General features: G+C 40.9%; 1 protein-coding gene across 1 annotated transcript; it reads right to left on the reverse strand.

The window, feature by feature from the left end:
- Positions 1-368: 368 nt before the first annotated feature.
- LOC141612375 (protein NPGR2-like) lies at positions 369-10,452 on the reverse strand. Its single transcript, XM_074431137.1, has 4 exons — positions 9,856-10,452; positions 8,678-9,787; positions 1,916-2,069; positions 369-940 (listed from the first exon to the last, which is right to left on the reverse strand). Exons 1-4 carry the CDS (start codon positions 9,889-9,891, stop codon positions 627-629), a joined length of 1,614 nt encoding a protein of 537 aa, XP_074287238.1. The 5' UTR covers positions 9,892-10,452; the 3' UTR covers positions 369-626.
- Between the last annotated feature and the right edge of the window lie 2,508 nt (positions 10,453-12,960).

Raw genomic sequence — 12,960 nt, forward strand, 5'->3', positions numbered from 1 at the left:
TAATTCCGTATTCAGCAAGGAAAGGACTCAAGGTCGAAACAAGTCTCGTCAAGCTGCTAGTGTCGCCGCATCCTACCCATGTTGTCATGACTGAATTCAGTACTTACTCGAGTTCTTGTGTGAGACGGTCGTACATTAAGTTGTTTAAAGTTGTATTATTGTTTTGCTTTCCTGTTTTATTGTTTGTTCATGTTTTAAGTAACTCGAGCCCCTGTAAACCCGTTATTCTTTGTTGTTGGTGTGACGATAAATAAAAGGAAAATTTTTCAAGTATTTCTTCTTTTTGCGATCTTTCATTCATAATCTTGTTCATGGAATTATTTACGTTTCTCAAATTCCGCTCACATATTTTGAAGATGTCATGAAGCTAGCCCGAAGTGAACAGAGCTCAATGTTACCTCTATCGCGAATTCATCACACAGTATCCATTATTTTCGCTAAATTGCAAGATCCCGTTATATTCGAACCACCACACTATGTATTTACAACCAAATTACCCGATATACAATATGTTACGTACAAAATATTATATTAATATAATATATACCCTTTTAACACGAAAGATAACTCAAAACTCAAAACTCCGTATTCTTCCTAAAAAGAAGAGGCATCGGAAATTATGTGGGTCATCTAAAGGGTTCGATAGGAGCGGTCTCCTCAAGGATAATTGCGGCTTCAAAACATTCCACGGCTTCAGAAATAGATGAATCTTGGTCTGATTGACAGAGAAGGCCAAGGTTAAACCAGGCAACATGATTCATCCTATCAAACTTGAGTGCGTTCATCAGAAAGCTTTTAACGGAATTACACTTGCTGTGTAACTGTCTGAGATTAATAGCTGATCCGATTAAGCTGGGGACGTGACAAGGGTCAATATTCAAGGCCATCTGGAAAGCATCTAGTGCCTCTTTGAAAAGTCCTTTTGCTTCATAAAACAACCCTGTAAAGATTTATCACAGCTCCTGATTCAGTATCGGGTGATGCACCAGAGAAGGAAGTAAAGCTCAATAGGTACATTAGAAACATGTCGCCCACTAGAAGAACTCCAAAACAATATTCCGACTCCAGGTTTTCACAAGAAGGTTTAGTTAAGCAAGCCACTCCAGTGAAACGTAAGAATATATGTAGATCGGATGTCCATGGGGCTACTTAAACCGGACACCGCACCCACCCAAGATGGCAGGTTACATTTGTCTTTTGGTGGGGGTTGGGAGGTAGGAAAGTATGAGGATTATATTTTGTACTTGCTGGTTATGAGTGGTGGCCTGGTGGGTATTAGACGGGGTAACGCGTGAGCGAGGAGAATATTGGTTCAGTTCTTTACCCAGAGTGGCAGTGGCGGAGTCAGGATTTGAGCTTAGGGGGGCGTATGGGTAATAATATAAGGCACGCTAAAAAAAATTCGAAAAATTTTAAAAAAATTTCGAAAAGCTCAACCGCCACGGGGGGCGACCGTCCCTGCTAGCCCCCCAGCTCCACCACTGCAGAGTGACAGATATGGTTTCAATTCTTTACTCAGTGGAACAGATGGTTTGGATTCTTTATCTACTGAGGTGGATGAATTTTGGAAATTTTAACCAGTGGTGGGTAGTTTTCAAGTGTAGGCGAGGGTTTTACTAGGTGGGTAGTGACGCAGGAAAGCCAACAAGCACCACGGTCCGCCATAATATCTTTACAACTTATAAAGTTTAAATTGAGCTTGTTTCACTTTCAACTTAGTGCAAACAAGATCATAACCGTAGTGTCTGTCCAAGGCGACATTCGAAGTCGTCTAATTTGAAAAGAAATGTGGTAGACTGTTTACTCACTAAACTTTTACGTCTTGGCTAATCGAAAAACTTAATTGAGACAGTAAATTATACAGAGTAGATCAACGAAAGAGGTGTAGAAAATAACGCAAGAGGATAATGCGTACCTAGCGTATGCCATCTGGAGGCACAATTAGGACTGATGGCCTTGACTTTAGACAGACAAGACTCAGCATCGCTCCAGCGTGGCAACTTGATGTAAAAGCAAGCCAGATCAACCCAAGTATGCAGTTGTAATTGTTGATCCTGGTCGTCAAGGCCCTAGCAATAAGACACAATTGTTGGAAAATAGGGGCTTTTTATGCCTTGAGTATTTTTCATTTGTCCCACATTGGTAGTGAAAGGCTTGTTTCTTGTGTTTATATCACTAGTGGGTCATGGGAGGCTTTTGTGGAAGCCTTGCGAGGTGCTTAATTCAGCTCGCACACGCGCGCGCGTGCCCGAGCCCAGCCCGGCCCGGATTTGGGATTTGGCAACCGCCTGCGGCGGGCTGTGCCTATCTTTTGGGCCAGAGCTGCGTGTTTTTGGAGTGTCCAGATGCGAGGTGCGAAATGTCCAGGGTCATAGTCAAACACAATTAAATGGTGATTAATGCGCTGATTAATTCTCCTTAATTGCGATCTTTGACTGCTGCGTTTTTGGCTCCTCAGCTGACTATTTTCGTGTATAAATAGTCCAGCTATTCTCATTCCGAAACACACATCTCACAGTTCTATCTTCTTCTCTTCTCATTCTCTACATAATTTCTGGGTAAAGAAAAATTCAGTCGTTCCAATGCTCTCAGTCTCGAGTGGGCGTGTCTGAGTGCATTAGTGTAAATCCTTGGGGAACTACCGGTCATCTGCTGATCGCCACCACGGTCGTACCGGAAATATAGTTTTCAAGGCAGTAGCTCTCTTACCACGTCACTACAAAACTGGTTATCTCTTCTCTTTTTCATTGTTACTGCAATTTTATTCCAACAATTTGAAAACTATATTGTCTTGCTGTAACAATGTCGATCATGTCAAAGAATGCTCCTGATTTGTCAAAAGTCGAACCCTTAGATGGCCAGAACTATAAACGTTGGTCTCAAAAGTTACTGATGTTTTTTGAGCAATATGAAATTGATTACGTTTTATTTTCTGACCCTCATGCTGCTGTAACCGAAATCGATGCGTCGTCTGTTGAGACAACCCCTCCTGTAATTTATGCTGTTAAGTCAAATGAAGAGGCTATTAAAAAATATGATAAGGATAATAAAACAGTTAGGTTTCACCTCCTTAGTCTTATGACTAATACCCTATTTGACCTGTTTATGGTTCACAAATCTGCTAAAACCATATGGGAATTACTTGAGAAAAAATATGAGGCTGATGATGCGGGTAAAAAGAAGTATGTCGTTGGGAAATGGCTGGGGTTCCAGATGGTAGATGACAAACCTATAATGGAACAAGTTCATGTCTATGAGAATTTCTGTGCTGACGTAGTTAATGAAGGGATGAAACTAGATGAGATTTTTCTAGCAAATGTGTTACTGGAAAAATTTCCCCCTTCCTGGTCTGACTATAGGAACCATCTGAAACATAAGAAAAAAGACCTTTCCCTCCAAGAATTAGTGAGTCACATGAGGACCGAGGAGGCAAATCGTCTCAAAGACAAAACCATTAGTGTGTCTGTAAATGCTTCTAATGATTCTGTCAAGGCTAATCTGGTTGAGTCGAGTGGTCCGTCCAATGTTGAAAAATTCAAGGGTAAGGGTAAGGCCAAGGTTGGTCAGGGGAAGAACCAGGGTCCTGCTAAGAAAAATGGTCCAGGGAAGCATACCAAACCAAAGGGCGAAAATTCGAAACCAAAGGGCCAAATTGTTTGCTATGTCCTCGTGGAAAAGCCGGTCACAAAGCCTACCAATGCTCCGAAAAGAAATCTGCTGAAGCCAATGTCAGAATCGATGACATCATTGTCGCTTTGTGGTTGTGGAAGCTAATGTGGTGGGTAATGTTGCCGAATGGGTCTTGGACACCGGCGCTTCTAGACACCTCTCAGTCCGATAAGGGGTTATTTGCTTTGAGTTCGAGGAGGTAGGCGATGGGGAATGCGTTTTCATGGGTAACTCTTCATCCGCACCGATCAAAGGCAAAGGCAAGATCTTTCTCAAACTCACCTCGGGAAAACACTTGCTCTAAATAATGTTTTGTATGTACCCTCGTAACGTCAAAACCTTGTGTCTCAGTGCCTTATTAAACAAAGTCAATAAACTTGTTTTTGAGGTTGACAAGGTGGTAATGTCGCGTAATGGGGAATTTGTGGGCAAGGGTTATCTTTCCGGGGTCTTTTTGTATTGAACACCGATTCGCTTTCTAATAATATTGCTTCTACTTCTGCTTATATCGCTGTGTCTATTGATGTTTGGCATGGTAGATTAGGTCATGTGAATGTTGACTATATTAAAAAACTTAGAACTATGAGTTTAATTCCAAGTTTGACGAGTCAAGAATTCTCTAAATGTGCTAGCTGTGTTGAGGCTAAATTCACAAAGAAACCTAGTAAACCAGTTACCACTAGGAAAACGAGTCTTCTTGAGTTAATTCACACCGACCTAGCTGACTTCAAAATGTTGCAAGTAGAGGTGGTAAAAATTATTATGTCACTTTTATAGACGATTGTTCAAGGTACACCCGTGTTTATTTGCTTAAGACAAAAGATGAAGCAGAACATTCGTTTATAAGTTTTAAGAATGAGGTCGAAAACCAACTTGATAGAAAAATCAAAAGGGTAAGGTCTGACAGAGGAGGCGAGTATAAATCAAACTATTTAGCCGAGTTTTGTGAGAAAAACGGTCTAATACATGAGACTAGTCCACCGTACTTACCTCAATCTAATGGAGTAGCTGAACAGAAAAATAGAACTTTGAAAGAAATGATGAATGCTATGCTTTTAAGTTCGCCTTTCGAGGATATGTGGGGGAAGCAATTCTATCGGCTTGTCACATTCTTAACCGTGTACCTCATAAGAAGTTAGACAAGACACCCTACGAGATATGGAAAGGCTATCCTCCTAACCTGAGCTTCCTAAGGGTATGGGGGTGTTTAGCTAAAGTGGGTTTACCTGACTTTAGAAGACCTACAGTTGGACCTAAAACCTATGATTGTGTTTTTATAGGTTATGCTCAAAATAGTTCTCGCATATAGATTCATGTCTTTGAGTGATCGTTCTATATCCGAAGCTAGAGATCTTGTGTTTTTTTTGAGCATGTTTTTCCATTACGAAGAATGTTGATTCATCTCCTAGTTTTCCTGTTACATCTGTTGATATCTCTTCACATGCTAGTAGTAGCACTTCTATTGATCATGTTGCTGAACCTAGAAGGACTTTGGACCTGATTTTGTTTCAACATTGCTGTCTGAACATGGTTACACTGTTTGTGCTAGTGATGAGTTTGTTTCAGCATTTTTAATAGAACATGATCCGAAAACATACAATGAGGCTATGAAATCCATTGATGCTAATTTTTGGAAAGATGCTATTAAAAGTGAGCTTGATTCTATTGTGTCTAATCAGACGTGGGAGTTAACTGATTTACCTAAAGGTAGTAAACCCATTACGAGTAAATGGATTTTCAAAAAGAAAATGAGACCTGACGGTACAATAGAAAGATTTAAAGCTAGACTTGTGGTTAGAGGTTTTACACAAAAGAAAGATATTGATTATTTTGATACTTATTCACCCGTGACCAAAATATCGACTATTAGAACTCTTGTCGCCTTAGTCCGCTATTCATAACCTTTTTATACATCAGATGGATGTCAAAACCGCCTTTTTGAATGGTGAGCTAAGGGAAGAGATTTATATGTCGCAACCTGAAGGGTTTGTGGTAGAGGGTCAAGAGAATAAGGTGTGTAAACCGAATAAATCACTATATGGTCTCAAACAAGCACCTAAACAAAGTGGTATGAGAAATTTAACAACACTTTGGTAAGTAATGGCTTTATGGTAAACAATTCGATTCTTGTGTTTATTCAAAGGTAATAGAATCCGATTGTGTGCTTATATGCCTTTATGTTGATGACATGTTAATACTTGGTAATAATTTGGAAGTAATAATTAAAACCAAAGAATTTTTGTCATCAAAATTTGAGATGATGGACTTAGGAGAAGTCAATGTAATCCTAGGAGTTAAGGTTGTTCGAAACTCTAAAGGAATTTCTTTAAGTCAATCTCATTATGTGGAAAAAGTGTTGAAAAAGTTTAACTGCTTTGATGTTGTGCCTGCTAGGATACCCTACGATGCTAGTATACACTTATGTAAGAACTTGGGTAAGAGTGTATCCCAAGAAGAGTATGCTAAAATCCTAGGTAGTGTGATGTTTCTTATGGACTGTACTCGACCTGATATTGCTTATGCAGTTAGTAGACTGAGTCGTTACACACATAACCCTAGTAATGAACATTGGAATGCTCTTCGTCGTTTGCTAAGATACCTAAAAGGAACAGTTGACCTTTGCTTGCATTATAGTAAATTTCCTGCTGTGTTAGAAGGATATTGTGATGCAAATTGGGTTTCAGGTAACGACGAGATCTGTTCTACTAGTGGTTATGTCTTCACCATGGGTGGAGGTGCTATATCGTGGAAGTCTTCTAAACAGACTTGTATTGCACGCTCTACCATGGAGTCGGAGTTCATAGCTCTTGAGCTGGACTATTTTCGTGTATAAATAGTCCAGCTATTCTCATTCCGAAACACACATCTCACAGTTCTATCTTCTTCTCTTCTCATTCTCTACATAAGGTCAAGAGGCTGATTGGTTGAAAAACCTGTTGGCAGATGTACCAATGTGGGGGGGACAAAATATTCCGGTCTCCTTACATTGTGATTCACAAGCAGCTATTGGTGCTGCTAAGAATAGTATCTATAATGCTAAGAAACGACACATTCGAATCAGGCACGCTGCAGTTAGACAACTCCTTGATAATGGAGTTATCGCTTTGGACTATGTGAAGTCCGAAAGCAATCTGGCTGATCCTTTTACTAAAGGATTGACTAGGAGACTAGTCGTTGAAACATCGAGGGAGATGGGACTTAAGTCCTTAAGTCTAGAGTGACTAGGCCTAAAGTTTCTATTCCTATGGCGTTATATGATTCATAGCCTTAACTGGTGGTGCTTTTGAGACGCACTTGATGAATCATACATAAGGTTGGGCTTATGTCCTTAATGGCTCATGCGAGAAGTGCTATTGAGAAGCACTTGAGCCACCTACGTAGGTGTGTTGATTATAAAGACTATGAGAAGTCTTCTGAACACATCTATTAGTACCGAGGTAAACGCAATGCTCTAAAAAGAGCGCGTTGCACTTTGAAATCGCGGAACGATCATAATTCTGAAGGTATGATATGTGTTGTGGGGGTATCGACCAAGCTCACTAGGAATTCAAATCGCAAGATATTCTCTCGCTGTAAGTAAGTTGTTTCCTCATCTCACTAAAGTGTCAATTCAAATCGAAAGATATTGATACCTAAGTATCCAATCCTTCCTTTACCCAGGAATTCTTCTTTCTCTTTCTGTGGCGCCCATAGTGGGGGATTGTTGGAAAATAGGGGCTTTTTATGCCTTGAGTATTTTTCATTTGTCCCACATTGGTAGTGAAAGGCTTGTTTCTTGTGTTTATATAACAAACCTTCTCATGCCATATCACTAGTGGGTCATGGGAGGCTTTTGTGGAAGCCTTGCGAGGTGCTTAATTCAGCTCGCACACGCGCGCGCGTGCCCGAGCCTGGCCCGGATCCGGATTCGTGATTTGGGATTTGGCAATCGCCTGCGGCGGGCTGTGCCTATCTTTTGGGCCAGAGCTGCGTGTTTTTGGAGTGTCCAGATGCAAGGTGCGAAATGTCCAGGTTCATAGTCAAACACAATTAAATGGTGATTAATGCGCTGATTAATTCTCCTTAATTGCGATCTTTGACTGCTGCGTTTTTGGCTCCTTAGCTGACTATTTTCGTGTATAAATAGTCCAGCTATTCTCATTCCGAAACACACATCTCACAGTTCTATCTTCTTCTCTTCTCATTCTCTACATAATTTCTGGGTAAAGAAAAATTCAGTCGTTCCCAATGCTCTCGGTCTCGAGTGGGCGTGTCCGAGTGCGTAGTGTAAATCCTTGGGAACTACGGTCATCTCACGATCGCCACCACGGTCGTACCGGAAATATAGTTTTCAAGGCAGTGGCTCTCTTACCACGTCACTACAAAACTGGTTATCTCTTCTCTTTTTCATTGTTACTGCAATTTTATTCCAACAACAATGACTACCACGGATTTACTTACAGAAATAAGCCTGAATAGTAGCTAGAATGAACCACAAACGAAAAGAACTAGTGACATTTCTAACATGCAGAAGTCAAACGTTAACATATCCCCGCCCAAATGTAGGACATAGAGCTATTAGAAACTCCGGGGAATGGTGCTAGCTAAGTTTTTCGGTCGGAAAAAAAAAAGGAGAACAAAGGCTTTGAAATTGATACAAACAAAGAGTGATGTATGTGCTAATTGACCGAAACCATGTTTCCCTAAATAGCCAATATATAGTTAGACTTCTTCGGCTGAAAGAAAACAACATTTTTCAGAACTTCTCAGCAACCTTATGTCTTATTCTTTTCGTTTCTTGGAATAATATGAATGTGAAATATCCGATGGGAAGTAACAATTAAGAAGACATTATCAGAAAACCCTTTAATATGCACGGAGTAACATAAAATCATCACACACACACACACACACATACAAGTGCACAGTGCTCCCAAACAATTGACATTATAGTTCAAAAACTATGTTTTTCGATTACCATAACAGGCAAATGAATAAATTAGCTAAGTCAATAGTTTCCAAGAAATACCTTCCCAGATCCAAAGCTCTTACTTTTAACTTTAAGAATTGCAAGAAGTTGTGAGTATGTCTCAGACGCCTTTTTCAAACAACCCTGAGCAATTTGAAGTTTAGCTTTTGTTCTCAAAAGTTCACCTTGTTCCCCTTGCTCTGTCTGATCAAGGGCGGCATCTATGATTCTTTCACCATCATCATACCGTTTTTGGCCGGATAAAATCCTTGCTAACAACAGCAATCCTTTAGTATCATTCCCACTTGGCAACTTCAACAAAAGCTTTGCATAATAAAGTGCAAGATACAATTTTCTCTGAATTGCATACTCTAGACTCAAATGATAAATAAATGTAGAGTCTCTACGATTTGTTAATTTTACAGCGCATTCTAGTGCCTGAACAGCCTCTAACTGCCTCTCAATCCTCTCGGGCTCAGAGATTGCTAAGTTGGCATAACTTGACAGTAAAATACCCAGGAAAAAATGTATACGGGGAACTATATTATGACAAGCATCGTCCTTGATAGCCAAGGCTCTACGAGCATATGTGATCCCTTCTTCCGCTAAGCTGGGATTTTCACTACATATTTTTGCCGCCAGTAGCAATCCTGGAATATGATTTGGTTCCTCAGAATGATGCAAAAGCTTACTCAGAAGATTCAAAGCAGCAAAATTGTCACCGTGTGCATGATAACAAAGTGCTAGAGTGTGGTAAACCTCCTTTCTCTCAATACTCCCAGCAGGTAAATCTTCTATTACCCAGGCTAATGCTTTGGGTTGATTTGATACACTGAGGGCAAATGACAAATGATCCATAACTGAGGGGTCCCACTCAATAACCCTACAAGTAAATTTTCTCAACAGAAGGGTTAGCAGTAGAATCGCCTCTTCTAAGTTGCTTTGAGGTACAAATGACTTATTGATCTGGGAACCCAAGTTTGGGGGGCTTGCTTCTACTCCGCTATATAAAAGGTAAACGGCAAAGTCTTTTTGTAACCTAGACGCAGTTTCGGCATCTAGGTTCCAGCCGTGGAGGAGGGCCCGGCGGTAAGACAAGATAACGTCATGAGGGCAATCGGTAAGCTTCCATAATTCTGGAAGCAACTCAACAGCGTTGATTATGGTCACCTGCAACTTAGAGTCAGCACCAAAGTTTTCCGGCAAGCCATCCAGAAAATCTTTGCATGGGTTGTTACCTGATAGTTTGGGTTGTTATTCAGTCGTAAACCCATAGTACACCCTACAACTTTGTACCACCGTACAACGGTCTTACCTGATAGTTTGGGTTGTTATTCAGACGTCCAATTAAAAACTTTTTAATAAAAAGTAACCCCAAGATGAAAATCTTGTTTATTTTCAGTGATCATCCAATTTCCGGTGTCAAATGATCGACCAGGGCATTACAGTACATGGGGAAAGGGGGATTCGTACCTGGACTTAATGTCCACTGTGCTCCATCTTAACCATTACGCTAAGACATCTTCGATACCATAAACAAGCATCAATCAATACGGTTTTACTAAGCCATCAGTTCACTAATTAATCATCAATAGAATCCTAACAAATAACCCATGAATTAAATTCAAATTTAACCAAAACCCAAAACCCAAAACCCCAATTCACAAATTCAACATTAAAATCAAAAGGGTAGGTCAATTTGGACTTCTACAAAGTATAATAATCAACGACCGCTTCTCGATTAATTTGATCAAACATTTAATTAGAAAATCAAACAATTGTAAATTGTAATAATTGAGTTTAAACATGAAGTTATTGCATGGAATGAAAGAAGAAATTACCTGCAGAGAGTGATGAAGTAATAAGAATCAGAGGACATCGAACAAAATTAGAGTAAAAATGTGATCAAATTCTTTTACTTTTCTTTTTATATTTGTTTTTTCTTTAAAGACCACGTAACGTGTACAAATAAACGTAGGATTAGACATTTAGACGGACTAGAGCAAGTAATTTGGGCCTGACCCCGACCCGAGCACGACCAAGTAGAAGGCCGGTCATGACGCGGTTTTGGTGAAATCCCCGTGCAAGCACGAGCCTGGATCAGGCATGGCCCGACACGATATTTGGCCCGATATTAGACGTTGGACCTCCTCCAATGTTCACCTCTCTAACGTTATTCATATTTTTGTGGGGTTTATCTATTTTTTTTTTTTTTTTTGGTGCATAAGAGGGGTTAAACCCCAAGAAAGCAAACAACTAAGAACGGACAATACGAGGTATTGCTACCCCGAGTACATCTTCGCGGAGAATAGACCGTAAACCATCAGGAGGAGTTTCGAAGTATGACACCGTAGTGCTCGAATTAATCCCGGTATTTGCAAGCCAGTCCGCAGCTCGATTAGCTTCCCGAAACACGTGATCAATCTTTACATTCCAGCCGTCTAGCTATGCATCTTTGTACGAGAGGTCGAAGGCTATTGCTTATGAGTTGTTCCTCTTGGACAAAGCTTACACATGGTGCATTATCCATGTGAACCAAAAGCTTGTGCACTCCAAGAGATCGAGCAAGCTCCAAACCAGTAATCAATGCTCTCATTTCTGCTCTCATTGAATTACAGTACCCGCAAGATACATAAAAGGATTGTATGAAATTGCCGGTCTCGTCTCTCAAAATACCACCACATCCCGCCGGCCCCGGATTCCCTTTAGATGCGCCATCAGTATTAAGTAGAAGCCAATCATGGGGGGGAGGGTTCCACCGGATGTAGCGCTCTTCATGGACAGTACCGGGTATGGGAATAAGAAGGGAGAAAGGGTCGAGGGCCTTTCTAGTGCTATCAAAGTGTCTATGCAAAAAACCAATAGGGTCCGTTGGATTTTCGTCAGCTCGCCCAAAGGTAACATTGTTCCTCCAGCGCCAAATCCACCAACATGTTATAGCGAATTTCATAGACCAATCATGAGTGGCAAACGGTATGCTATTGCTAGCATTTTTCGAGACCCATTCGTTAAAAGTCAGAGTGTAAAAATTTGGAGAATGAGCACTCTCACCTAGTTGTGCCCATATTTCAGTAGAGAATTGACATTTGCGGAGGAGATGGTCCGTTGTTTCATCAGCGTTTAAGCATCGTGGACAGATTGGGTCGTCATGAAGGCCTCTTCGAACTCGGTTACAGTTAGTCATTAAACGACCATGGGCCGCTAACCATATGAACATCCGGGTCCGTTGTTGAACGGGTAATTTCCAAATTACGTGCCATGCCATGGTCTCCGTTTCTGGTGGAGCATCCGCTGCTTTGATAAGAGTAAGGGCGGACTTTATCGAGAATTTCCCACTCGATTAGGCATTCCAATATAGAGAGTCTTCTATATAAGGTTCCGGGGACAAAGAATAAGCTGCGATTTTTAGAAGGTCTTCACGGGATAAATAATTAGAGAAACTATCCCATTTCCACCCCGAGGACTCGTCCCACATGTCGGCCACCGTAGCTCCCAGGATAGATTCCGGAATTGGCTGTGTATTTCTATCCGACAAGCATCCTTCATCCACCCATGAGTGATCCTAGAACAGGGTCTTTCGACCGTTTCCCACTGCAACTGTACTTCCCCGATTAATAATTTTAGCTTGCGAGGTTATACCCGCCCAAACGTTAGACATGTTTGGCTTGGGTTGAAACATATCAACGTCACACCTCCCATTACAATACTTGTTTATGAGCACACGAGCCCATAGAGTAGTTGGTTCGGTTAAGACTCTCCACCCGAGCTTTGTGAGAAAGGCTGCGTTTGATTGTCGTGAAGATCGAATGCCTAAACCCCCCCTTTGCTTTGGGCTTTTGTATCGTTTCCCAAGAGATAAGGTGGATTTTTCATTGTTCTTCTGTTCCTCCTCATAGGAATCGTCTAGTCTTCTTGTCTAGATTGTCGCAGACGGAACGTGGTATTTTAGCTGTCTGCATGCTATAATTGGCCATAGTAGAGAGAGTAGATTGGACTAATGTATTCCGGCCTGCAAGCGATAAATGTTTTGTCTGCCATCCTGCTAGCCTTTTATTGAACTTTTCTTCGAGATGGGCAAAGGTATTTTTTGTCACGCGACCATTAATCGTTGGCATCCCCAAATAGGTACCCAAATCATTAGTCACTTCAAAACCCAGTATACTCCTGATTTCTTCCTTATCCGACTCCTCTGTATTTGCCGAGAAGAATAGTTTCGACTTTGCCACACTTACTTTCTCCCCCGAAGCGCGACAAAAATTATCAAGTACATATTTTATGACATGGGCTTGGTCTGCTCTTGCTTCCGCGAATAAGACCATGTCGTCAGCAAAGAAAAGGTTCGA

This window comes from Silene latifolia, chromosome 11, assembly GCF_048544455.1.
Source record: "Silene latifolia isolate original U9 population chromosome 11, ASM4854445v1, whole genome shotgun sequence".
Lineage (NCBI taxonomy): Eukaryota > Viridiplantae > Streptophyta > Magnoliopsida > Caryophyllales > Caryophyllaceae > Silene > Silene latifolia.